This window comes from Tachysurus vachellii, chromosome 3, assembly GCF_030014155.1.
Source record: "Tachysurus vachellii isolate PV-2020 chromosome 3, HZAU_Pvac_v1, whole genome shotgun sequence".
NCBI classification, from domain to species: domain Eukaryota; kingdom Metazoa; phylum Chordata; class Actinopteri; order Siluriformes; family Bagridae; genus Tachysurus; species Tachysurus vachellii.
Window position 1 is genome coordinate 17,448,522 of NC_083462.1, and position 27,840 is coordinate 17,476,361.

General features: G+C 37.8%; 1 protein-coding gene across 2 annotated transcripts in view; it reads left to right on the top strand.

Annotated features, from left to right (window-relative positions):
* Window positions 1–18,759: 18,759 nt before the first annotated feature.
* The window catches only part of mthfd1a (methylenetetrahydrofolate dehydrogenase (NADP+ dependent) 1a, methenyltetrahydrofolate cyclohydrolase, formyltetrahydrofolate synthetase), a 21,396-nt gene continuing 12,315 nt past the window's right edge, over window positions 18,760–27,840 (top strand). For both annotated transcript variants that reach the window (XM_060866115.1, XM_060866116.1), the window contains exons 1-12: window positions 18,760–19,516; window positions 19,646–19,747; window positions 21,089–21,173; window positions 23,452–23,511; window positions 23,601–23,654; window positions 24,197–24,333; window positions 24,853–24,953; window positions 25,209–25,345; window positions 25,459–25,570; window positions 26,089–26,216; window positions 26,553–26,650; window positions 27,549–27,722. In XM_060866115.1, coding sequence (XP_060722098.1) covers window positions 19,647–19,747; window positions 21,089–21,173; window positions 23,452–23,511; window positions 23,601–23,654; window positions 24,197–24,333; window positions 24,853–24,953; window positions 25,209–25,345; window positions 25,459–25,570; window positions 26,089–26,216; window positions 26,553–26,650; window positions 27,549–27,722 — 1,187 coding nt within the window. In that variant the 5' untranslated portion in view covers window positions 18,760–19,516; window position 19,646. The remainder of the gene's footprint in view (window positions 19,517–19,645; window positions 19,748–21,088; window positions 21,174–23,451; window positions 23,512–23,600; window positions 23,655–24,196; window positions 24,334–24,852; window positions 24,954–25,208; window positions 25,346–25,458; window positions 25,571–26,088; window positions 26,217–26,552; window positions 26,651–27,548; window positions 27,723–27,840) is intronic.

The following is a 27,840-nucleotide window of genomic DNA, read 5'->3' on the forward strand; positions in this document are numbered from 1 at the left end:
TTAGGATCCTGAGCCAATAAATACGCAGGACTTGCTAGAGAATGAAACATGTAGCATGTACCCTACAGTGTGTAGCTTATAGGGATGATGTACAGAGCTAAAGACAAACAGCATATAGCTTGACTCTACAAAGCAGTTATATTATCCTGTTTTTCTTTTTCTTAATTCTTCTAATATGACGTCAACTTCTATTTGAGAGAAACCCTAAAGGACACAAAGAACAAAGCTTGCCCAAGATGTGAAGGGTCGGTATCATTAATATTAAATAAAAATCCAATAAACTGGCCATATTTTGTATGAGTTTATATTAAATCTTTATCACACCCAGTGTTACTCGTTAAACATTCAGAAGATCAGTTCAAGGCACAAAAACCCGAATTGCCGCTTTATTCCTCATTTAGTAACACAATATGCATCGCATTTTTGCTTCCTGTCATTTCAGAACAAAAAAAATCAAAGTGCCTTGTGTTAGATCAGCACAAGAGACCGTTCACCACCTCAGAATTAAATATTGATAAGAATAACAGTGTGCCAGGGTTTTATTGACTGTGTCTGTGCATACAGGCTAATAATGAGCTGCCGCCTCTATCGCTTTCCCTTAAACATTCATTCGTCTTGCGTTATTTCTTTACTGCACCTCTGTGTTGTAGTTTTCCACCTCTGGGCAAAACATGTTTTTATATACACTCAGTATTAAATCATAAATTAAACTGAACATGCAAATAGGTGAATAAATATTTCCACAAAGAAACACCCTGGTCACTTTGTTATACAGGGTCAGGATGAGATTAGCAATAACATAAAAGACTTTTATTCAAAATGCCTATTGTTTCTCAAAATTTGAAACCTGTGATGACTGAATTATTATTTCTACAATCATATAATGATTTATAAGTGAAAACTAAAACATGCATCATGCAGTAACAGTACAGTAAATGCTTCATCAAACAGACTATAGATCATGTACGTAGATAAAGTGTAGAGTCAAAACAGTAGAGGATTTTATTTTATTCTCTGATTGTTTAAACAGTGATGTACATCCATTCTGTTGCATACGACTCAATAGTGTATTACCTTCTGAGTAAGACTTAATTACTGTAATATAATGTCAGTTCTGAATTAATTAATCAGTCCTGAATGGCCATGAGTAAGTTTGAATTGATATGAAGACATGAATCATTTCTAAATTGATATGAGACTGTTTTAAATTGATATGAGTCAGTTTGTTATTGAAATGAGTCAGTTCTGAATAAATACAAGTCAGTTTTAATTTGATATAAGCCCGATCTGAATTGATTCAAGTCAGCTCTGAATTGATATGATTCTTTTTAAATGATATGAGTCAGTTCTGACTGGATGAGTCGGATCTGATATGATATGAGTCAGTTTTCAATTGATGTGAGTCAGTTCTGAACTTATATGAGTCCGTACTGAATTGATGAGTCTGTCCTGATATGAGTCAGTTTAGAATTTATGAGAGTCAATTTTGAATTGATTAGTCAGACATGATATGAGTCAATTCTGAATTGATGAGTCAGACATGATATGAGTCAATTCTGAATTGATGAGTCAGTTTTGAATTTATATGAGTCAATTTTGAATTCTGAATTGATCTAAGTCTCTTCTGAATAGACACGAAATTATGTATGAATTAATTGAATCGAGTCAGTTATTAATAGGTAATATTAGCTGGCTATCATGCTAATAATGTTTGGTTGGTCTGGATCTCGAAACCTATACTAGCTAGCTAGTTAAATTTCATCATGATGTTTCACTGGAAGGCCTCAGCTTAGCCTAGTTCACTAGCAAGCTAGATAATGTAAGTTGTAAGATGTCATGTGACCTATAAATGTAGGAATAAATAGAACAGATCAGTGTGCACTCGGCCCACGACGCACAGCAGGACGTGTGTTTATCACGACTGACAGCAGAGTTACTGTGGGTGTAAAACGGGTCATTTTTGTGTGAAGGGGGATCTGTTTTTACCTCCTCGTTATAAAGATATCACTAAAGCTGGGTCAAAACCCCGGAGATCTACATTTATATATTTATATAGTGTAGAAGGGATTTTCACCACAGCCTTAAGGTGTTGATTCATTCAACAGCAGCTTGGACAGAAGTGCAGCTCCAAATCACAGGGTTATATTAATGAGCTTGTTCTTATACATTACTGTTTCTATAGCAACAGCTTATTCATGGGACGTCGTGGCCTAATGGTTAAGGAGTCTGACTCCTAACCCTAAGGTTGGGGGTTCGGGTCTCGGGCCGGCAATACCATGACTGAGGTGGCCTTGAGCGAGGCACCAAACCCCCCCAACTGCTCCCCGGGCGCCGCAGCATAAAAATGGCTGGCCACTGCTCCGGGTGTGTGTTCACGGTGTGTGTGTGTTCACTGCTGTGTGTGTGCACTTTGGATGGGTTAAACGCAGAGAACAAATTCTGAGTATGGGTCACCATACTTAGCCATATGTCACGTCACTTTTTTTTTTTCACATGGTAAAGCTTTTGCAACAAAAACAGATTAAAACCCATAATTGAGTCACAGTTGATGTTTTCTGTAATGAGAATGTTATTTAACGTTTAGGAGGCAACTTTAAATTGGAATGAACCATTTCTGAATATACTTGAATCATGTATGAATGACATGAGTTGAACTGAATCAGTTCTGAATTGATATGAGTTCTCAAGTCTTAAGTCAGTTCTCAAGTAATGATATGAAGATAGGAGACAGTGCTGAGTAGACATGAGTCAAATGTGAATGAACTGAATCAGTTCTTAATTTATAAGAGGACGTGAATCAGTTTTGAATCGTTATGAGTCACTTTTGTATTTATATGAGTCATTTCTCAATTCACCTCTGAATTAATGAAGGCATGAAACATTTTTGAATAGACATGAGTCACATGTGAATGAACTGAATTGAGATCAGGACATGAGTCAGTTATGTGAGTCAATTCTGAATCTACATTAGTTAGTTCCCAAATTGATATGAAGACATTTAATTGATATAAGTCAGTTCTGAATTGTTCTGAGTATAGATTAACTAGCTAGCAGTGGTCGCTCAAGTGGTTAAGGCTCTGGGTTGTTGATTGGCAGATTGGGGTTCCTTACATTTACATTTCCAGCATTTAGCGGAGCAATTGAGGGTTAAATCAGACCCTTAACAGTGTTAAGCATCCCAGCCTAGTGGACATGGGAATTGAACTCACAACCTTCCGATTGGTAGTCCAGCACCTTAACCACTAGTCTACCACATCCCTAAGCTGCCACTGTTGGGTCCTTGGGTAATGCCCTTAACCCTCACTGCTCCAGGGGTGTTGTATCATGGCTGACATTCTGTAGCTAGTTGGCTGGTTTGATAATAATGTTTATCTTGACTGGGATGAGGTAGATTAGTAAATGTAAATGACAGATATCAGTTCAGTACTGACTCACTACTGTTTGTTCTAAATCAAGAACAAAAAATCCGGTGTATTAATTAGATTTTATGTGAATTACGTGTGTTCAATGTATTGGACCCGAATTCTCCAGGACCAAGACTGAGGATCAATAGCATGAAGATATATTTCAGAAATGACTCTTGAGACACAGTACAGATAAAATTATCCATTGATTCTTCTGTCGTTATCGTTTAACATTTTAATGTTAGCTTAAGACTCTTTGTATGCCTTTAATCTACAATCCTTCACATCTGCACTATTCTCTGATCTATCTGTAATTACATCTGGATGGATTAGCCATTGGCCATTAGCAATGTGAACTGGTTGTGTCAGGATGAAGGTCAGCAGAGGGTCAAAGTGAACATAATGCACCGTACTCATTACTAACACTGGAGTTCATCAGAGTAATGTCCATTTAACACACACACACACACACACACACACACACACACACACGCACACACGCGCGCACACACATACACACACACATGCGAACTTACACCCAGAAACACACGCACACAAAGCATCATATATTTATTAAAATAAAACAGTTTATCTGTTGTATTAAGATGTGAGTCAGTTTTTAATTAACATGAGTCACTTTGGAATCGACATGAGTCAGTTCTGAATTGATATGAATCACTTTTGAATTGATATACAAGCAAGAGTCAGTTTTTACTTTATATGAGTCAGCTTTGAATGGACATAAAGACAGGAGTCAGTTCTTAATTCTGAATTTATATGAATACATGAGCAGGTTTTGAATTGATATAAAGATGAGTCAGTTTTTATTTGATATGAGTCTCTTTTTTTATTTATTCTTATCTTCAGTTCTGAAAATCCAGTACACAGACCATTATGCAGCATGAGCTGTAGCTCTGTTATATTAAGCTATCATAACACATTTCATCTTGCCACTGAAATGTCTACCTGTAGGGACGTGATTGTATAATTACATAATGACAGCTCTGAATCGAGACAAGCGAATCGTGAGATCTGTCCCTGGGCAAAACATCTGGGACACCACCCACAAAACAACCTAATGTCTTTAGGGAAATTCAAATCATAAGCAATATCCAATTTCCATGATCTTCAGCATCACCTTGCTTTCTCAATCCTCTGTATGAAAAATCCTTCTCAATCCTCTAACCTTCAAGGATGTGTAATGCAATATTGAGCTTCCTTTCATTTTGTGGCCAATCTGACCAATCAGATCACAGTGCTGTGAAATATGTCACAATAAACGCAATAAGAAAAGCAGGACCTCTAGCTTTTTAATGCCATTGATCCAATATTTCAGCTCAGTATGATAAATAAACCAAGTTTCCAAATGAATGGTCCATATTTGGTTCATTGTGGTGGGACATATGGTGGCAGGTTGAATTCTCCAGCAGTGACACGTCTCTCAGCTTTATATACAGATCTAGTTCTTGTGTTGAGACACAAGAACTGCCAGGTGGAAAATCAGGAATGAAATAGATCCCTGGATATTTATTGTCAGAGTAGAAATGGCCTGTTTGGGAAACAAATTCATTAGATTTTATATATGTATATATTCATGGGATTTGGGACAGTAAAATGGCTCCTTCATGTTGATTCTGCATAATGAGATAGGCTTTATAGCTGTCTCATTACTAAACGCATCCACCTCGTGTCCACCGTCTTTGATATCTGGACCGCAGGATGTGGCGAGTGGCGTAGAGTCGATTGCCTCGGCTTTACTGTTCTTTAGTGAGTGAATCATCAAATGTGGCACTCACACAAAGAGATTTTTCTTCTTCTTCTTTTGTTTGATGTTCAGATGCATAAATAACTCCATACACTATAATAACTCCTGGAATAGAGGCTTGTTGTTTATTTTTTCCTGTTATGTTATGTTATGTTTCCTGACATTCTCTCCAGAAATGGGAATACTGAAGAAATAGCATTGACTTATTTGTTATTGTGCTAGAAGAAGCTACAAATTTTAAGAACAAAAAAAAAGCTGAGCTGGAATATTGGAATAATGGCATTAAAGCTAGAAGATAAAAAGGTCTGAGCTAGAAGAGCTAGCAAAGCTTCCAGTGTTAAGATTAAACTTTTCTGTTTGGAAGTCAGTAACTTGTGTAAACTAAGTCTAAAAGTTTCTCATGCTGGACTTCTTCTAGACTTTTTATTTAACAACACACATCCAGGTAATGCATCATATCTACAACAGGAATAAGATGTTACAGCTGTGTGAGGTTAATAATGAAGTGATCTTTATAGGCTGTTAGTGTTCTACTGAGCTCTTTGACTCAGAAGAGAGAATTGATGCTGGGAGAGCAGATGAGCCTTGACATGTCTCTTCTGGTGTGACAGGAATCATGGGATTGCTTATAATTCTACATAATGAACTATAACAAAGAACAGTGACATGGGTTCAAGGTATAAATATTTTTTCTATATATTTTATGCAAACAGCACAGTGCATGAAACTGGAATTAGATTATGGGCAGAGGTGGGTAGAGTATCCAAAATTTGTACTCAAGTAAAAGTACAAGTACTTATGGAAATATTTACTCAAGGCAGAGTAAAAACAGCAATCTTAATAGTTACTTGATTAAGAGTAAAAATGTATCCGATGAAAAAACTACTCAAGTAGTTAGTTACTAGTTACTTCTCATCTGATATGAAGCAAAAACCCTGATTTTCGAACTACTTGGAGAGCTTTCACACACCTCTCCTTAAAAGTTTCTTTATTCTGCTAATATAAAACACAGTGTATATATATATATATATATATATATATATATATATATATATATATATATATATATATGTGTGTGTGTGTGTGTATATATAATGTGATTAATGGTTTAATGATGTAAATGAATGATGTGCTGGGCTAACCTGCTCTTCCTTTTAAGATTAACTTACTTTATTCTTACATTTGTTACATTTTATAAGTAAGTACATAAGTACAAAATATAATCCCGTTTTTATTTTGTATATGTTCTACACTTTAGTGGAAAAAAAAACTTAGTCAAAAAAAACTTTAGTGAGATGTCAGGATTTGCGATGTCTGCGATGTCTGTTTGTTTTGGTGCACACAGAATGCATCACATTATAAAGCTATTATTTTTTACATCTTGAAGTGAAAATATAGAATTAATTTGAGGCCACGGGTGATCTACCTTTGATAAAGCGCAAACGTCTTCCTCTGCTTCAGCCATCATCTTCCAACTAAAGGCGCGCTAAACTTCAGCGGGAGATGCGCAGCATACTCTTGTCCAGCAGCCTTTCCAACGTCTCGTGAGACTTGTCATATAAACTAATTATTATTTATTAAATCTCATATTTATTACCATTTGAGTAACGGAGGAACGCCGCCGATTGTAGCGAAGTAAAAGTAAGGTTTTCCCACTAAAAATCTACTTGAGTAAGAGTAAAAGTACGCATCTTTAATTATACTCAAAAAGTACAAGTTACCCAAAAAATGTACTCAAGTAAATGTAATGAAGTAAATGTAATTCGTTACTACCCACCTCTGATTATGGGCAACAACAAAAAAGCAAAATGGACGTTATGGGGAATAGATAGAAATCTGGAGCAGAAGCAAATTGCACATCAAACCATTTGAAAACCATTCGAGAGTCGGCTGCAATTTTCTGCTATAATTTACAGCCATAATTACAGCAGTTCCAACCAACCTTTATCATTTATTCAATAAAATATTCTTGGCCTACAAGAATCAAACATCTTTTAAGCACCTTTTATGAATCTAAATCAATCTTGTGTGCAATCTGAAGACGGTGGAATAAAATCACCACCGTAGCTTAAGAGTGTAAATTATCATCGGTAGGTGGCGCTGGAGTGCTGGTTCTCACTGTATATTTATCTGTTTGTTCCATCACAATTATTTGTTAATGAAACTATTCCACAATCATTAGAAAGAGATAAACAAGGTCTAGCAGATTACACTGTCTCTGACATCATTTAAAAAAGATAACTGAGTGAATTAGTTACGTAATTATGACTTAGATCATTTACTTAAATACCAACATTTAATGCACTTACTTTCTTATCTACGTACATCCTAATATTCAAGAGTCCTTTACAGATCTCCAGTGTCACGGGAGTTCTTTTGTCCAATTAGCTTAAAAAATACAGTATTCTAATAATTGTTATTATTATATTCTAGAGTATTGACTTGTAACTATAAATGGATAAAATGTACACTGTTTATCAGGGTGTACTACAAGTCTCACCCAAGGGCGCTATTCTTGGCTGCATAACCAAGTATTTAGAGAGCTGGCATCAGAAGTGAACCACCACAAAAAACCTCCCACAAGGTCAAATTCACAAATTTCGTACTTGGACAACATCAAGAGCATCGTACAACACCTAAGAATATAAGCAGCCGGCAGTCAGTGCGGGATTGGAAACTGTAAGTGGCTTGTGTTTCCCCAAGAAATAGTGGCTACAACACTCCGGCCACAGTCCTGTGGTCTCCAACAACAAAGCTGGCATATGTTGTGGAATTAACAGTACCAGAAGATGGGGTTGAAAGGAAAGGCTTATGAGAGGAAAAAAAAAACGATCTGGCGGCTGAAGCATCGAAAAATGGTTGGAAGTCCAGCATCTTCCCAGTAGAGGTGGGATGCAGGGGATTTGTTGCAACATTTACCACCAGTTTGCTGAGAAAAATAGGGGTGAAGGGTCGCTGTCAGGCCATCAAGTCAATGTCAAGTGCTGCTGAAAAAAGCAGGAATTGGCTCTGGATCAAGCATAAGGACCACATCTGGGCAGCAAGGTAGAGACAGATGGTAAGCGATCAGGCGTAGGCTTGACTCAGGGAGAAAGATGCCCCTGCCATGCAGAGTCCATCAGGGATATAGAGGGTATGGCATGGAGGGGGGTGTACCCAGGTCACTGGGTACACTGCTGAGCCTTCTGGAGATGTTGTTGGCTTCAATCAATGAAACGTCAATGACGCAGGGTGCCCACCTGATGACCCCAATGACATAACTTACCCTTCTTTTTCACCACTCCACACCGACTGCTTCTATCATGAGTTTCCTATTAAAGGGATTAAAACATCTAATTCTATTAGTTTTACTTACTTCATTAAGTTCAGGTTATCATTGTGGTGGTGGATGCGTGGTGCTTGTGTGAATGGGGCGGAGCAAGTGGGAGCAAATGACGTAATGAGCACGTACAAGTCTGTGTTTAATCAGACTAATGCTGTCAGACAGTGAAAGGCGAGGAAGTATAAAGACGAGAAAGGATGAAGACGAGGAAGGATGAAGGCAAGGAAGGAGCGCAGAACACACAGAGGTTGTGTATGTATGTTAATTGTGTATCGAACAGCATGAGGTGCTGAAAACACTAGTAAAAATAAAAAGTGTGTCTTTGAGTTTAACGCCTTCCTTCTTCTGGCTCCACCCTCCACTCACAAACTGGCGCTCTGGCCACACCCCTGCGCCCACAACAGTCTCTGTGGTATAAGAGGAACAAAACACTTTGTGTTAGAAGAGGTGTGTTCTTTTGTGTATTTTGCTTCTGTGTTCTTTTCAGATGTGTCAGCTCATGACTGAGGCTGCTGTATAAAGCTGAGAAGAATGTTCAGAAGATCTTCAGCAACCTGTTCAGTCTTTGGTGTTGTTTTTTTGTTGATGATATTGTAGTAGTGAAGAGTTACAGATAGATTTACTGCCTTACAAGTTGCTTATTTGTTATATTTATTTATATATTTATTTATATAATCATTTATTTATTTTGTTGGTTGTGGGACGCTGGGTGCCATTTATTGTGTATCCCAGTGCTTTGTGGTTAGGTAGGGAGTCCATTACTAATTAAGGTAATGGATTTGTTACTATTATTTTTTATAATAGTAACAAATCATAATATTAATTATATATATATATATATATATATATATATATATATATATATATATATATATATATATATATATATATATACAGGTCTCTCAAGTTTTGAAGACAGGCATGCATGACATCTCAATTTAAATTTAAATGGATCCCATTTAAAACAGTTCGGCTAAAGCCCAGCCATTTTTAGGGTCATGATTGGGGTCAATGTCCCATCCAGAGACAAGCTCTTTCGTGTTGAGGTTTTGTTCAAACCAACCATCGAAAATACCCTCTCTAATAACCTTTTTTTTCATTGTTTGTTGCGTTAAATCTTACCCAGATACAATAGTGCTATTTTCTGATTGGCTATTGTGTAGCCTCTTTTTTGATTGGCTGATAAGTGTCAGGCTCGACTAAGAACTCCAGGGGAGACGCGCTTGATTTCTGCCCGGTTCCATATAGACAGCCATGCGGACTGATACATTTTGGGTGCTGCGGCTTATTAAATATATGATAAATAGTCAAAAAGTTTTTCTGCATGACAAATACTGTATATATACATACAGTATATATAAGATAGTTTGTGTTTGATGCTGTAGAAGGTAATTCTGCTATTTGAAAATCGTATTTATTCATTTATAAATTCTTTTTCCACACATGCCGCTACACTAAGGTGTGTGTAACAGTGTGTTAATGACGCAGTGATAACAGACATGATGATGAGCTGGTATCATTGTCCCTCCTGAGCTGGAGCTCACTTCATTAATGCGCCTCTGAAACACACCTGATTATCAGCAGTTCGGGTCAATAGGATCTGTGCGGCGTCTTTTTCTCTTTACCCCGCTGTGTGAGTAATTCATTCAGCTAATGGTGTCGGATCGGCCCCACGTCGCACATCACAAACAGACCTCTGCATCAAGGGATTATCGAGTGGACCCACCATTAAGGAGGAAAAAAGAAAGACTTCCATTAAGCTGAATGAAGAATGAAACGTATTCACAGGATTTTCGGCTTCTTCACACGATCCAAAGCCCTCATTAAAAAACAGCTAGAGAGCCTTGGACTGGTTTAAAAGTGCAGCTGATTCACTCTGTGCTCCGACCGGCACTTCAGAGACACATTTCATGGGTTTTATCGCTGTATCCAGCCGAGCTTTTAAAATAAGGGTGAAAAATAAGAGCGTTCAGTGAAACAGGAGCCAGAAGCTGCTGATTGTGTGCTGGAAAGTAATGTTTAGCTCTAGGGCTTTCTTGGTTCATCAGAATGTCATAAAAACAATCTGGGAATAAAATGCTGCTGTAAACATCAGTTAATGTTACATGAGTAAAAGAAATGAGATTATTTTTAATCAGGAGCCTCAGGATCATTTCTATACACAGATGGAGTTTATTCTCCTGATTGATTGTTTGTTTCTAAACTGTTTACTGAGTAAAAAAAAAGATCGTACCCCTATGGATTCTGGGTAAAAAACCATATCAATTTATTTTTTAATTTTATCTTTACATTTAAGCTGAAATGAAATACTTACATATTGATTATTTTAATTAGTGTGTAAATAAAAAAATCAATATATATAAATAAATTAATTAGTCATTAAACACAAAATGTAAAAGGCCATGTTTTGGTGGGTGGGGCTTTGTCTCTTTAACAGAATCTGATTGGTTAGAGTGAACGTGAGCGTCCCAAAATAATCAATAATCAGATTTCTGTTCTTACATCGAGTCTTATTTATTCTTTATGTGAGTGTGTGTGTTTGTGTGTGAGTGTGTGTTTGTGTGAGTGTGTGTGTGTTTCTGTGTCTGTTTTTGTGATTGTGTGTGTGTTTGTTTTTGTCGTTTTTTTGTGTTTGTGTGTGCGTGCGTTTGTGTGAGTGTGTGTGTTTTTGTGTGTGTGTGTGTGTGTTTGTGTGTGCATTTTTGTGAGTGTGTTTGTGTGTGCGTTTGTGTGAGTGTGTTTGTGAATGTGTGTGTGTTTGTGTGTGAGAAAGAGAGAGAGAGAGGGAGAGAGAGAGAGCGGTGTTATTTTTCTGTGAATCAGGCAAACGAGAATCATGTATATTTATGTATAAAGTAAATAAAAGCCCACAGATGCTCCATCTTACCACATGGTGAACGGCTTGTGCTGTCATTTAGCTTCTTGATTTTTATTTATTCCTCGATAGCTGGGTGTGAGAGAGTGGGAGGTGAAATGACATGAGATGAAATGAATCAGCGTCGTCAATCGCATCGTTACACATCATCAGAAATCAGAGGCTGTGGAAAGGAAGGGAAAAAGTTACTGCACTTTTAAATGATGAATCAAAAACAATTTTGTATCAAAACATTTACAAAAATTCAAGATTAATATTCGACTTATATTTAAATGTGTTTGTATTTATCCCTAATGAACAAGTCTGAGGTGACTGAGAGGAGGAAAAACTCCCTTAGATGGAAGAAACCTTGAGAGGAACCAGACTCAAAGGGGAACCTCATCCTCATTTGGTTGACACTGAAGGGTGTGATTATACATATACAGTTTTTATACAGACAAATTGTGTACTGATGATGAAATTGTCATCAGAGACCACATGTAGTGGTGCATCTTCTCTTAGAATGTCTGAAATCTTCATGAAGTGGAACACAATTGGAGCTAGAACATCTCTAGATGCCTCAGGATCCTCACAAGGTTGGCATCTTCTACTGTATATCTACAGTATATATACTATATCCCAAGGGTGCACATACATTTGCACTTGAACGTAAACCTATACACTAGAAATGTGTGCAGTCACTTATAGCGTCTCGTACTCTCTATAAATGCTAATGAAATAAAGAGGAAGGTGACATTTTATGAAATTAGGTTAATACAGCTTGTCTTGTTTTACTGAAAGTCGATTTATTTGTATATCGTCTCAATAACATTTGTGTGCTGAGGCATGGCGACTCACTAAAGGTCACTGCGTTTACTTAATGAGCTCCCGCTGGAACAAACGGCTAATCGGGTCATCTTTCAGAACCCCTTCGCTCATATCTTCCTGTAGGTCGGCATGAGGGAAGGAAAGCAGTCAGATTTCTGTGGTGTAGATTATGACTTAAATGTCAGCCGACATCAGGAGAGGAGCGTGACTTTAAAATACAACACTGAACAGCGTGACATACAGATTATACATACAGACTGTTTTAGAGCCATCTTGCACTTTATATCACTGCATATAAGGTTTCATTTAGAATAGCACTTGATCCAGCAGTTTTTATTATATTATTATGCATTTTTTTTTGTTTTTGTTTTTTTCAAACTCCATTGTCAACTATTTAATTGTTCACACATTAATAAACAAAAATTCGTTTCCATGGACGTTAACGCGAAGATGTTATTTATTAATTTGGGAGCCTTGCATATTTATTCGCTATTACGAACAACATTAAACTGCTTAGTGTAAGAGTTTTGGATTGAGACTGGATGTTTGATGAACCGAACAACTCCTTTTGATACAGATTCATTCATCTTAGTGACTCGTTCAGTAAGAACATTTCTGCTTGGCACAGATGTGTGAAATCTTCCTGGTCAAGGTCATGTTTTCTGTCTGCACGTTTCTATTCCCAATCCGGACTTTTATATTTGGATGGAAACTTTTATAATCTGAAAACACAAATCAGTCCAAGATCATCTGAAAAAAAATATAAGTGACCTACATAGACAGGAGTGTAAAACACCACACTTTGTTCTTTTTATGATCTCCTGGTAGTGATTTATTAAACCATATCCTCAGAGCCCTGTTTTATTAGAACCCTCTTATGGAGTTCTGACTCTTGACATAATTAGGACAGAGGAACCTGCTCAGGGACGGCTGTCATCCTGGAACTCGCTGAGAAACCACCAGGTTCCACAGAAGAAGGATTTCCAGCGTCCGACACGTCGTCCTCGGCGTGTTTAAAATGTATGAGAATAAAGCAAACAGCACAGCGTGAGTTGTAGCTCTTTACTCCAGAGTAAATCTGAATCAAAATATTTGAGATGAGATTCAGACTGTGGAAAGAAGTAGAACATGAGACTTTTATTCCGAGTCAGCGACTTAAATATTCACATGGGGGAAAGTTTCACGGATTCACTCGACTTTCTGATTACTGGTTCACGTCTCCGAGGTTGTCAGATTTGAGTTCATACCTTGAGGCGGGGTGTTTCAATACTGCATTTATGACATTAAAATAAAAATAAATAAAAAAATACAGAACTGTATCGAAAATACAGACCTGAAGAAAGAAATTGATATTTTTAGTTTGCTTTCAAATTAAGTGAAGAAACCACTTCAAAGCAGTTTTACATAAATATCAAATATACATTCAGGATATAAATTATATATTTTAAATTGAAATTTATTCCAAATAAGAGAGTTCACTATTAGCAGAATAGCACTTGATCCAACACAGACTTTTTTAGCCAAACTATTTTGCTCCAAGGTCATTTCATGGTCAGAATAAAGCATACCTGAGACACAAATCTGTGTTTTCCTCAGAATTGGAGAGGGTATCTACTTATTTTATGGCGTCCATGAGCCAGATGTTCAGAAGGTGTCCTGGTTCCTTTATGGCTCTCGTCTGTAAACTACAGCATTAGACTTTACAACCAAAGCTGCTCCCAGTGAACCAGTCACCATAATTACACACTGGATTACTGTTTAACTGCAAAAATAACAAAAACAAAGTATTCAAAACAACACGTGCAATAACAGAAATTTTGAAAAATATTGCAATATTATAAATAAATGCAATATTACTGTCAATGTGTGCAATGTGTCTGTTAGTGTAACTACTTACTTTTGGTTCTATTTTTTCTTCTGTGTATTTATACATTGTGTTGTGTATATATTGTATATTATGTCTTTTATTTTTTTATATATTTGCATTTTTTTCTCTTATTGTGGAAAATCCCCATTATGGGACAAATAAATGTTTATCTTATCTTATCTTATCTTATCTTATCTTATCTTATCTTATCTTATCTTATCTTATCTTTTCTTATCTTATCTTAGCTTAGCTTAGCTTAGCTTAAAGCTTATTCATTCTCCACCTCAGTCCAGAGCTTTAATCTGATTTTCTGCCGACACACTCAGATCGATTAGTGCTAAAATCACGAGCAGGCTGAGCGTGAACAAGAAGTACAGGAAATTCATGAGTGCTGGAGTGAGACTTGACAGGAACCCCACTTGAGCAGATCAGGACGAACACTGGACTCATGTTGGATGGAGCAGGTAAACTTCTCTCATCTCAGCTCACAGACAGCTGGCGCTGTTCTCAGGAGAGCCTGAGACTAATGACCGATATTAACGACGCCCTTCATAAAATAAACCACATACAGTATGCAAGCAGATATTCAGTACATTAAGTTTCCTGTGTGTTTTTTCTCTAAAGATAATGTTTAATAATGTTTCCATGTGCGAATGTTTAATTAGGAATTTTCACACGTGAAATATTTCCCCAGGGTCCTAGTGAACTCTGTTTAAACAGAATTCTGGGTTTATGTAGTTAGAGGATTCACACTGCTCCTACTTTCTCCAGGTTCACACTGAACCCTGGATCTTCATCATCTGATGGTTCACACTCTACATTCCTAAAACCTGCTGCAACCCTCTTCTTATTTGCATATTCACGCATCAACGATCCTGATTGGATAAACCAGCGTATGGCTGCTTTAAATAACATCAATCTTTCACATCAGTGAGGAAAAAAGTTCAGTTCTGTTTCTGCACCTGAGCAGGTTCTGTTATCTTTCACAGCTTCCTCATGTGTGTTGTTCTCTTTATGTTTGTGGTGAAGTCAACCGGACGTTCTTTCTCTGATCTCCAACTTGCTCTAATTTCTCAGAGTAACATGTTCACTTCCTGATTGGGTGTCTGTTGCTAAGCAACTAGCTGTAAGATTCTAACAGCGCTGACACGGTTTCACGCTGTAGACGTTCAGTACTGCCATGTAGAGTTAACAGTGGTAAAGCCGAGCTGATCCTGCTTCAGAGCAGAGGTTCAGAACCCCAGGGATAAAGAACCTGCTTCATAACCTCACTCCTACATAGGTGTGAAACCTTCATCTACACCGGGGGGAAAGTGAGGTTAGAACCACCAGAACCTGGGGTTAAGTGATATTATGGTGATTTGATGTAAAATTATTATCTTTGTAGGAACACACTTTACTCTGAAAGCAGAAAGTGTTTCTATTCCACACTCTTAGTCCTGGCTGCTGGAGTTTAATCCAAATGTGAAATCTTACAAACAAAGTTGTATACAGATGCATTTACGCAATAAAACCTTCTTGAAAATCCAGTTCGAGACTATGACTAAATTCAGTAAATTAAACTAAACAAATACATTTACACACAACTTTACTAAATTATCCAGAACTCTGGCCTGCTGAAAGTCATACAACAGCCCTGATACCCCATCAGAGGCCAAAATGAAAGAAAGAAGGAAAGAAGAAGAAAAGAAAAATGAGCCGTCTGTTTAAAGTCCCACAGACTATGGTCCCACTGACCATAGATTTCAGGTTGTTTAATGTTCCCAGTAACATCTAACTTCTGTACTGAACACTGTTCGGCATGAACGTGCTTCTGATCGGGATTTCTGTGATGTGAACACCGCCGGAATTCACGTGTTAGTTTGAGGTGTTCATTTTCCCAGCAAACTCGTTATCTGTGTTTGTTTATCCACCTCGTGGTTCATTCACATCAATTATTAACTCCATTCTTCTGTACGCTGTAGAGACGGATTTATCCTTATCTGTTTTTCTATGGAGTCGAGTCCAGAATTATTGGCACTCTTTGAGAATAATGACATTTTTTTTTATGCAACTCTTGGAAGCAGCTTGTTGTGTTGCTTTTCTTTGCTTGACACCGAAAATGACCAGTTTTGCTCTTGGTACCAACACTACATTTGTCAGCATTTGTCTATCCTCATGTCACTGTGAAGCATGGTGGGGGTGGCACCGTACTCTGACTTATATGTGACCTTTTGGTTGCTTCTCTCAATAATACAGACTTTACTAGTTATTAGCCACCGATTCTTCCTTTATCTCCTTCAGGCAGCATTGTGGCTGCATCAAACTCTTTCCACTTTATGGATAATGGATTTAATGTTGCTTTTTATAATGTTCAGCGTTTTTTTTATTACTATAACCATAACTGATACTTTTCCAGAACTTGATCCTGTTTCTTTATGAGGCTCATTATCTATCTTCCAGGAACAGTTGTGTTTATATTGGGATCATGTGACACTGAAATTTATATAAAATCATATTCAGTCCATTTCAGCTCCGGATTGCATTACTATAGAAAGTTGATGTGGGGGTGAATACTTATGCAACAGACTGTATATTAGTTCTTTTTTTTTTTTCATAAAGATGTCAGATCAAACACGGTGGAAAATCTGGATGTAAAGAAGAAATAATATATATTATGTATTTATTTATTTTATATACTTTTGCCACTATGGTTTTTAAGGGAAATATACTAATATTTTAAAAATATGACTTCTTCTGAATCTTCTTAGTTAGAGGGGGAAAATGGTCATGGTGTGTAGTGTTTATGTTAAAAAATATTTTGTAGCCGAATTATTGAAGGGTGCCAATATTTTTGGGGACTAGCAGAAGCTCACTTTTAAACTCACTAGGAGAAAGTCAGGGTTATATCATTTGGCTAACAAGATGAATCCGAGCAGAGCAATTACACGCTAATGTCCATTGAGCAGGAAATAATGCTAATGCTTTTAAAGGCTACAGGGTTCTAATGGTGCTGCGGAGAGCCACAGAGCGCTAATGCTAGAAACACAGCGCTCATCTTACTGCCCTGAGAAACCCCAAACCTGCCCTTCATCTTATATTAACGATCACAATGAATGACCAGTGTGTTGAGCTCAAAGCTGGATCTGAATCAGGTGAAATTAGACTTTAAGAATGTGTAGAGTTTCATCACTATTTCTGTTTTTCCCTACAATATTAGAGGTGATATTTTCATAGAAAAGATGCGGTTCATTTTTCTCCACACAGATGTTTGTATCGTCAGAGAAAATGTTGATATCAAACCCATTTCTGCTTTCTGAGATGCTCCAAGTGTTTGTTCATCTAAAAAGCAGCCCAGATTTCTCTTCAACACTGACTCACTTTAGATCAGAGTCACAGACACAACATCAGACGATTGTTTATACTGAGAGAAAACGTCTCGTACGTCCGTCTCTATTAGACGGCAGTGGGAGGACAGACAGACAGACAGACAGACAGACAGACAGACAGACAGACAGACAGACAGACAGATAGATAGATAGATAGATAGATAGATAGATAGATAGATAGATAGATAGATAGAAAGTAATTAAATAATTTTCAAGAAATTTCACAAAAATGTATTATTAATTTGTATTATCATTAAAAAATCAACACATTTCTACATTACCCACAATGCTGTGCGAATAACAGCATCAACTAACTAATTATCTCCTGAATCCTCAAACATCACAAAGATTTCAGTAAAAACAGAACGAAAGTGTTTCAGAGTGAAATCTATTTTAAAAAGAAATGATTTTGTGCTGCACAGGAACACGTTTACATGAGTAATGACGTCATAACGTGACTTCAGCTCCGGGATTCCTGATTTCAGGTCAGTTTGAAGGGTCACACATTTGTGGCTCTTTGTCGCCATCTACTGGTTTAAAAAATAAATAAAATCTCATTAAAATCTTTATTCGCATAAGCGGTAGAAAATGAGTGAGTGAGTGAGTAAAATCTTTATTGCTTAAAATTATAATTAATATAATGTATTAATATTTAGGTATAAAGTTTAATACTTAATTAATATGAAATAAATTAAAATAAATAAAATATTTATAATTACTATGTGCTATGTGTAATATTATTACTGGTGCTGTTAAATTAAGATAATTTAATATATTTATATATTTCTATTAATTAAATTTATTTTGTATATGTTATTGAACAAAAAAATGTATCATTATTAATTATTAATTATTATTATTTATCAGTATAATTATTAATTTTAATATTATAGAACAGAAAGTCAGTGAAAAACATCTGTCATTTATGTTTCTCTTTTTACTGTGTTTGTGTGTGTGTGTGTGTGTGTGTGTGTGTGTGTGTGTGTGTGTGTGTGTGTGTGTGTAAAACCCACTCCACTGCATGTCCTGCGAATAAAAACTAATTGTAATCATATTACCTTTATCGCCTTTCATATATCGTGGAGGGTGAAAACTTTTGCACAACTCATCTATATTTATTCAGTGCGTTTATAAACATGTGTCTTTAAATGGTGGTGTGTCCTCCTCCTCCTCTGTGATTGGACGATAGCTGTGACTGGATGAAGAAGCACGGGGGACTTCAGTTCACAAGAGTGCAGTGTGTCTGTGTGTGTCTGTGTGTGTGTGTGTGTGTGTGTGTGTGTGTGTGTGTGTGTGTGTGTGTGTGTGTGTGTGTATGTGTGTGTGTATGTGTGTTGTGTGAGTGTGTGCGTATGTGTGTGTGTAGTGTGTGTAGTTTGTGTGTGTGTAGTGTGTGTGTAATGTGTGTGTAGTGTGTGTATATGTGCATATGTGTGTGTAGTGTGGGTATATAGTGTGTCTGTGTGTGTAGTATGTGTAGTGTGTGTAGTGTGTGTGTAGTATGTGTCATGTGTGTGTAGTGTAGTATGTGTAGTGTGTGTGTAGTGTGTGTGTCTAGCGTATGTGTGTGTTGTATGTGTAGTGTGTGTGTGTAATGTGTGTGTGTAGTGTATGTGTTTCTACTTATTCCACTGGAAGCCAGCCAGGACCCTCCCAGCACTCCAGGCTCTTATTTTGCACACAGACATTTTCTTGTTTTCTTGAAAACCCACAGCTCACTTCAGCAGATAAAGAAAAAAAAACCCCAAACATTAAACCAGGCTCTGTGATTGGCTGAGAGCAAATTTAAACAGGCTCTGTGATTGGCTGAAAGGGAGCCGAGCTGTATCACTTCCTTCATGTCATCGCTGGAAACTCTCTAGTCATGAAAACTCAACCACGAGTGTGTGTGTGTGTGTGTGTTTGTGCAGATACTGTATGAGAAAGGCGAACTGAACTGAATTTTTTCCCATATGTTTATCTACAGTTTTCCCCAGATGTCCACAGCGAGGTGTCATGACCTGGAAAAAGCCAGAGAGCGATAAGACTTTGGACTGAGGATGAGGGGATGAGGGGAGGAGACATTGTGTACATATGTAACACTGAGACAGTGACAAAGCCCTACATAGGTGCTTATGATCATGTTATGTAGCATTAACCGTGCACTTTTATTTTCTTTCTTGTCTGAATTTCCACAAAACTAAAATCTAATCTAATTTCACTCTGACTTCCTGTTTTTATTTTTATTTATTTTGTAGCATGTTTCCTGTAATCACTACAAATCTCAGTCGCAGAGCCGTGAAATGCTGGAAAAGCCGGCGCACCGTAGCTACAGTCATCTCCGGCAACAAGATCTCACAGTGAGTCCCAACACTTACCATGTGTTCTGTTCTGTACGAGATGCCAAAGTCTGAAAGTCCAGAAAGTAACAATCACACCATTCTTAACTTACTGTATATATACACACATATACACAAACGTACACACACACACACATATACCTACACACACTGACACACATATACACATACATACACACACATATACACATAAATGTACACACACACATATACATGTAAACATACACACACACACACACACATACCTACACACATATACACATAAACATACACACCAACAGACACACACACATATAGACATATACACTCTCACACACACGCACACACACATACACACAGACACACACACATTTTAGCAACAGTACAGTAATTGTATTATCAGTGTTAGTCATTAACAGTTTTATCACACAGAAGCTTTCTCCTTCCATGAGTGGAAAAAAGTATAAATTTACTCACTTAAAAGTCATAAATTATCCATATTTACATCTCTTTAGTTTTAAAAGGTAGGACATACTGTTATTTAACTAAAAAGATGTAATTAAAAGTTACCTGTAATAACCCTGTCGTAACAGCTGAGCCCTTGAGTCATGTGACTTCTATTGCATTTATGTGTTATGACACTTTCTACACATAGAGAAATTACAGTAGGCTCTCTGATTAGTGTTGTGGAATTTTATTCATAAAAGTATTCATTAAGCACTTATAAGCATTTATTAGCTAACACCTTGCCTTTACTGCCAAGAGAATAAACCTACCTCAATATTTATACAGCCTATTTCCAACAGGAGTCAGCTGTCACAAAGGCTGATTGTGTATATTTTATTTTGTGGCACTGCATAATGACATGTTATTACATTGCTGAGGAGCACCATAAGAATTCACAAAACTCTTATAAACCAGCATTAAAGGTATTTACTTTACTTGGCTCATTTAGCAGGCAACAACACATTATGAACTTGTGACACACTATAAGTGTAAATCCTGACCATCAGGACCCGTCATTACAGTTTTGTTGGATAAAGATTATTCATGAAACACTTATAAGCAGCAATAAGATAAGCTATGGTAAGCTATGACACATCATGACCATATTATGACATTGTCATTGATGTTCATTAACGTCTTATAAGGCATCAATAAGTTGTTTACTTGTCTTACCTTATGTAACAAACCCTGACACATCATGACTATTTTGTGTTGTAGATTAAGTGTTCATGTAGGGTCACAAAGGCCTTATATAGGTTTCGTAACCTTATGAATACTATTTAAATAGTGTTTTTTTTAATGTTATGCACAGTTTAAATTGAACTAAATTAGCCTCTGTGGCCTCTTTCCCTGTAGACACGTGATGGAGCGTCTGAAAAAGGATGTAGCGGAGATGAACCGCCAGCATCCAGGCTTTAGACCAGGCCTGGTGGTGTTACAAGTTAGTCTTGTGTTTCTTTTGTTTATATACTGAATATTTTATCTCCTAATAACAAAGTAGACACCATTTTCCTCTATTAATCTAACTTTCTTTCTTTCTTTCTTTCTTTCTTTCTTTCTTTCTTTCTTTCTTTCTTTCTTTCTTTCTTTCTTTCATTTTCCAGCTGGTCATTTGGTAATGTTCCTTTCTCTTCTTCTTTATCTCCCTCATATCAGAAAAGATGCAGAACATTTTCTGTGAAGGAAATTTTTATAATAGCATGTGAATATGTTTAATAATTAGAATTATATTTACGTTATAAGTTATATTTACAATAGTTCTATTGTAGTTATAGAAAACTGTGTATAAGAACTTATGAAGGCATATTAACACAATATTCATGAGAACCCCCACGCGCCAGTGTGTGACCCCATTTTGACCCCATACACCAGTGTGTGACTCCATACACCAGTCTGTGACTCCATACACCAGTTTTTGACCCCATACACCAGTGTGTGACCCCATACACCAGTGTGTGACCCCACACACCAGTGTGTGTCCCCATACACCAGTTTGTGTCCCCATACACCAGTGTGTGACCCCATACACCAGTTTGTGACCCAATACACCAGTGTGTGTCCCCATACACCAGTGTGTGTCCCATACACCAGTGTCCCTATACACCAGTGTGTGTCCCCATAAACCAGTTTGTGACCCCATACACCAGTGTGTGACCCCATACACCAGTGTGTGACCCCATACACCAGTTTGTGACCCAATACACCAGTGTGTGTCCCCATACACCAGTGTGTGTCCCATACACCAGTGTCCCTATACACCGGTCTGTGTCCCCATACACCAGTGTGTGACCCCATACACCAGTGTGTGACCCCATACACCAGTTTGTGACCCCATACACCAGTTTGTGACCCCATACACCAGTGTGTGACCCCATACACCAGTGTGTGTCCCCATACACCAGTTTGTGACCCCAATACACCAGTTTGTGACCCCATACACCAGTTTGTGACCCCATACACCAGTTTGTGACCCCATACACCATTGTGTGTCCCCATACACCAGTCTGTGACCCCATACACCAGTGTGTGACCCCATACACCAGTGTGTGTCCCCATACACCAGTTTGTGACCCCAATACACCAGTTTGTGACCCCATACACCAGTGTGTGACCCCATACAACAGTTTGTGACCCCATACACCAGTCTGTGACCCCATACACCAGTGTGTGTTCCCATACACCAGTTTGTGACCCCATACACCAGTGTGTGACCCCATACAACAGTTTGTGACCCCATACACCAGTCTGTGTCCCCATACACCAGTGTGTGTCCCCATACACTAGGCTGTGTCCCCATACACCTGTGTGTGACCCCATACACCAGGCTGTGTCCCTATACACCAGTTTGTGACCCCATACACCAGTGTGTGTCCCTATACACCAGTGTGTGTCCCTATACACCAGTGTGTGTCCCCATACACCGGTTTGTGACCCCATACACCAGTGTGTGTCCTCATATACCAGTTTGTGACCCCATACACCAGTGTGTGTCCCCATACACTGGTTTGTGACCCCATACACCAGTGTGTGTCCTCATATACCAGTTTGTGACCCCATACACCAGTGTGTGTCCCCATACACCTGTGTGTGACCCCATACACAAGTCTGTGTCCCCATACACCAGTGTGTGACCCCATACACCAGGGTGTGACCCCATACAACAGTTTGTGACCCCATACACCAGTCTGTGTCCCCATACACCAGCGTGTGTCCCCATACACCAGTGTGTGTTCCTATACACCAGTTTGTGACCCCATACACTAGTGTGTGTCCCCATACACAAGTGTGTGACCCCATATACCAGTTTGTGACCCCATACACTAGTGTGTGTCCCCATACACCAGTCTGTGTCCCTATACACCAGTTTGTGACCCCATACACTAGTGTGTGTCCCCATACACAAGTGCGTAACCCCATACACCAGTTTGTGACCCCATACACTAGTGTGTGTCCCCATACACCAGTGTGTGACCTCATACACCTGTGTGTCATCCCATACACCAGTGTGTGTCCCCATACACCAGTTTGTGACCCCATATACCATTGAGTGACCAATCTTGTCCACCCTATGCCAGTATATAACCCCATTTTGACCCTGTACACTAGTGTGGGCTGTTAGGATCTGCATAGTTTCTAGCTCCAGTTAAATATATGCAGCATGTTTTATTTACAGATTTTTACCAATGCAGCCAGAAAAACCTTTGCATTATCCATTTCAGGTTGGAAGCAGAGACGACTCCAATCTTTACATCAGTATGAAGTTAAAGGCAGCAGTCAGTGTAGGTTTGGATTCTGTAATAAGATTGTGTTTATTTATAAATGTCATTTTAATTCTCTTTATCTTTCTTTCTTTCTCACTCACTATCAGATCGGAATGAATGCCAACCACATCAGGCTCCCGAATACTGCTTCAGAGGACGAGGCTAGTAGAAATCAGATCAGTGTTGTGTTTTAAATTCCTCATTTTACAAACACTCTCACACACACACACACACACACACACACACAAATACACACACACACATATACACACACAAACAAATACACATAAATACACACACACAAATATACACACACAAACAAATACACACAAATACACACAAATAAACACAAACACTCACACACTCACACACACAAATACACATAAATACACACAAACACACACACACAGATACACACAAATATACACAAACACACACACAAAAACACACACAGAAATAAACACAAACATACACAAACACACACAAACTCATAGAGAAATACACACACCCACACACAAACACACACACATAAATACACTCAAACACACACACAAATTGAAAAAACACACACACAGAAATACACACAAACACACACAAATACACACACACAAATTCACACAAACACACTCACACAAATACACACAAACACACACACAGACACAGTGAATCTGCTGCTCTCAGAAACATGTTGTATGATGTTTAGGTGCTGCAGAGCATCACGCTGTATAACGAGGACCCTGATGTTCATGGACTCATCATCCAGCTTCCTCTAGACTCCATCCACCACATCAACACTGAGAAAGTCACCAACGCTGTGGATCCAGACAAGGATGTGGACGGGTGAGAGATTATACCACAGCATATACCAAAAAAAACACCGGTTTAATCTGGAACATATACAAGAGCTGGTGAAAATGAGATCTCTGTTTATAGATGATTTTCAAGAAAATAATAATTTAAACAATAATTTTCAAATTATTTCAATTTCGTATCACAAAATCCTTGAACTTTTTAATCACTAAACCACAACACGGTACATCTGCATCTGTTTATTCACACACACGGCTTTAACGTCGGTTATAAACACAACAAAACAGAAATATAGAGATAATCAGCTAAAACAGCTAGTTGTGCTAAAAGTTTACTCAGGTGTCCTGATTTTAGTCTCATTACCATCTTTTAGTAAAAAAATAAAATGTAGCAAAATAAATGGCTTCTGAATGATTTAGTATGAAAACATGGATAAAGGAAAGGATGGTGTGGAAAAAAGACACAGAATGACTAATAAGGACAACCAGATAGATAACTGTGTGTGTGTGTTAACCCTTTAACACACACATATGACCCGTGTCTCTGCAGTCTTTGCAGTGTAAATGCAGGGAAGCTTGCTCGAGGTGATCTGCACAACTGCTTCATCCCCTGCACACCGAGTGGCTGCATGGAGCTCCTCAAACACACAGGTGAGAAACAGGACACGAGGAACGAGATCTTCATCTACAGTATCATACAGCACAATCGACTCGGTTATAAACAACATCTGTGGAGGAGTTTGGTTCCTCTTAAGGTTTCTTTCTCATATCTTCTCAGGGAGTTTTTTGCATTAATTAAATACTGATCTAGAACACAACACAAAGTATTGCACTATAACTTATAATGAGGTGCCATGGATTCAGTCCTGAGATCAGATAAGCTGGACGTTGATCCTGTGTGTGCAGGTCTTTCTGTATCAGGTAAGAAGGCTGTGGTGATTGGACGCAGTAAGATCGTCGGAGCTCCCATGCGTGATCTCCTCATGTGGAACCATGCCACTGTCACCTGCTGCCACTCCAAAACTCCAGATCTTCCAGCAGAAGTATCTCCACCTCCTCTAATCCCTCTATACACTTCTATACTCCTACACATGTTTGGTGCAGGATTTCTTTACATGGATAAAAAGATCTTACTGACTTGGTCTCCTCTTTGAAGGTGAAGAAGGCAGATATCCTGGTGGTTGGCATCGGGAAAGCCGAGATGTTGAAAGGCGACTGGATAAAAGAGGGCGCGGTGGTCATCGACGTTGGCATTAATTACATCCCAGGTCTTTATTTTTATTTCACTGATGATAGAAAGTATTTAAATAATTCAGTGTTTGGATTGCGATGTCTGAAAGTCACCTCATGAGCAGACGCTGTGTTTAAATGTTTATGACCAATATTTCTACCTTTTGAACAGAAGGTTGTTTTTTCTGTTACTATTTCTATTCTATTTTCTTTTTATTTTCTTGAACATTTTTCTTCACTGTCTTTAAGTTGATCAGTTTATCCAGGATTTTATGGTTTTGCGATCCTAAAAAATTCAATTTTTACAATTTTTCAAAATTTATTTTTAAAAAATTTATATGTCAAAAAAAAAATATCCTTACAAATTATTCTTAGTTTTTTAAATTCTGGATTCTTCTACATTTTTATTGTCGTTGACAGTAATAATGACAGCGAACCTAAAATAAAAATATTTAAGACTGATTGTGATTTTTTTAATTTTATGTGATTTTATCTTTGGAGATACAAAAGAAAACCAGCCGTTACAATGACTTTAACTGTCTTTTTTCCTCCTCAGACAGTAGCAGACCCTCAGGTATGCGGGTGGTGGGAGATGTTCACTATCCGTCAGCTAAGGAGCGAGCAGGGTTCATCACTCCGGTTCCTGGTGGAGTTGGACCCATGACTGTTGCCATGCTGATGGAGGCAGGACAAAGTTTAGAATTATTAATTAAATGACAGTTGTTTGTTGGATTGGATCATTGAAACATTTTTTTTTATCTAATAAACATGACAAGAAGTTTATTCAAAGAACATAACACTGAAAAGTAGGACGCAGGATGTACTTATTGCTTAACTTATATATGCTTAGATTAGACTAGATTACACTAGATTAGATTAGGCTTAAGTACAAATCCAATAAAAACACAGTTAGCATCTACACAAGCAGCATTCCATTTTAATCAATATTAATATAATCGACATTTAGTTAACATTTGATTTTTTTAAGTATAATGATTTCATCACTTTTATTTTGAACAGAATACAGTAAAGAGCACTCAGAAGTTTCTGCAGACGTACAGACCGGGGAAATGGAACGTGACATACACCAAGCTGAAACCACACAAACCTCAAGCAAGGTGCAAGAACACTGAGAGTGAGAGAAAGAACAGAAGAACTTACAAGAAGAAGAGACACATTTTAAAAGATAATAGAATTCTACTGCTTTCACATTTGGAATAAGTTATAAGCAATTGTTACATACTGTATTAGACATTTTGATGCATTCATACATACATTTTATTTAGTAGCAGTGTTCATAAGGCTTTATATCATCTACAGAGACAAATCAACTAAACAGTCACTGTAACAGCTAACACCTGAAAAACATCTTATTAACATCTGACATAAGCCTACATTACTCTTATTAACATCTGTCATAACCCTACATTACTCTTATTAACATCTGACATAACCCAACATTATACTTATAAACATCTGACATAACCCTACTTTACTCTTATAAACATCTGAAATAACCCTACATTACTCTTATAAACATCTGACATAACCCTACATTACTCATTAACATCTGACATAACCCTACATTACTCTTATAAGCATCTGACATAACCCTACATTACTCTTATTAACATCTGACATAACCCTACATTACCCTTATAAACATCTGACATAACCCTGCATACACTCTTATAAACATCTGACATAAACCTGCATGCATGCTTGTTTGTTTGGACCTATGCCATTTGGTTTAAATGCTCCTCCTTTATTGTTGCAGATGTGTGAAATCTGTTTAACAGTCTGTGTGTGTGTGTGTGTGTGTGTGTGTGTGTGTGTGTGTGTGTGTGTGTGTGTGTGTGTGTGTGTGTGTGTGTGAGTGAGAGTATGTGTGTGTGTGAGTGGGTGTGTGAGTGAGTGTGTGTATATTTGTGTGTGTCTGTATTTTTGTGTGTGTGAGTGTGTGTGTTTGTGAAAGTCTTTTCTTCAGATGATTCTGACCCTAATCCTCTCCCACAGTGATGCCCAAATCTCTCAGTGTGCTACACAGAAATCTGTTCATCAGCTGGCTAAAGAAATCGGGCTGCTGTCAAAGGAGATGGAGCCGTACTTCAGGAGCAGTGTGAGGGTGAGTCTGGGCGTCCTGAAACGATTCAGCAAACAGCCTGATGGGAAATATGTGGCAGTCACTGGGTAAGAGTCGTCCATTTAAACATTTATACTAAACATAAGAAAAAGAAAAGATTTACACAGAAAAATAATGAGTGATGCAGCACTCCTTTTTATACCAATACAAAATTACAACAATTAT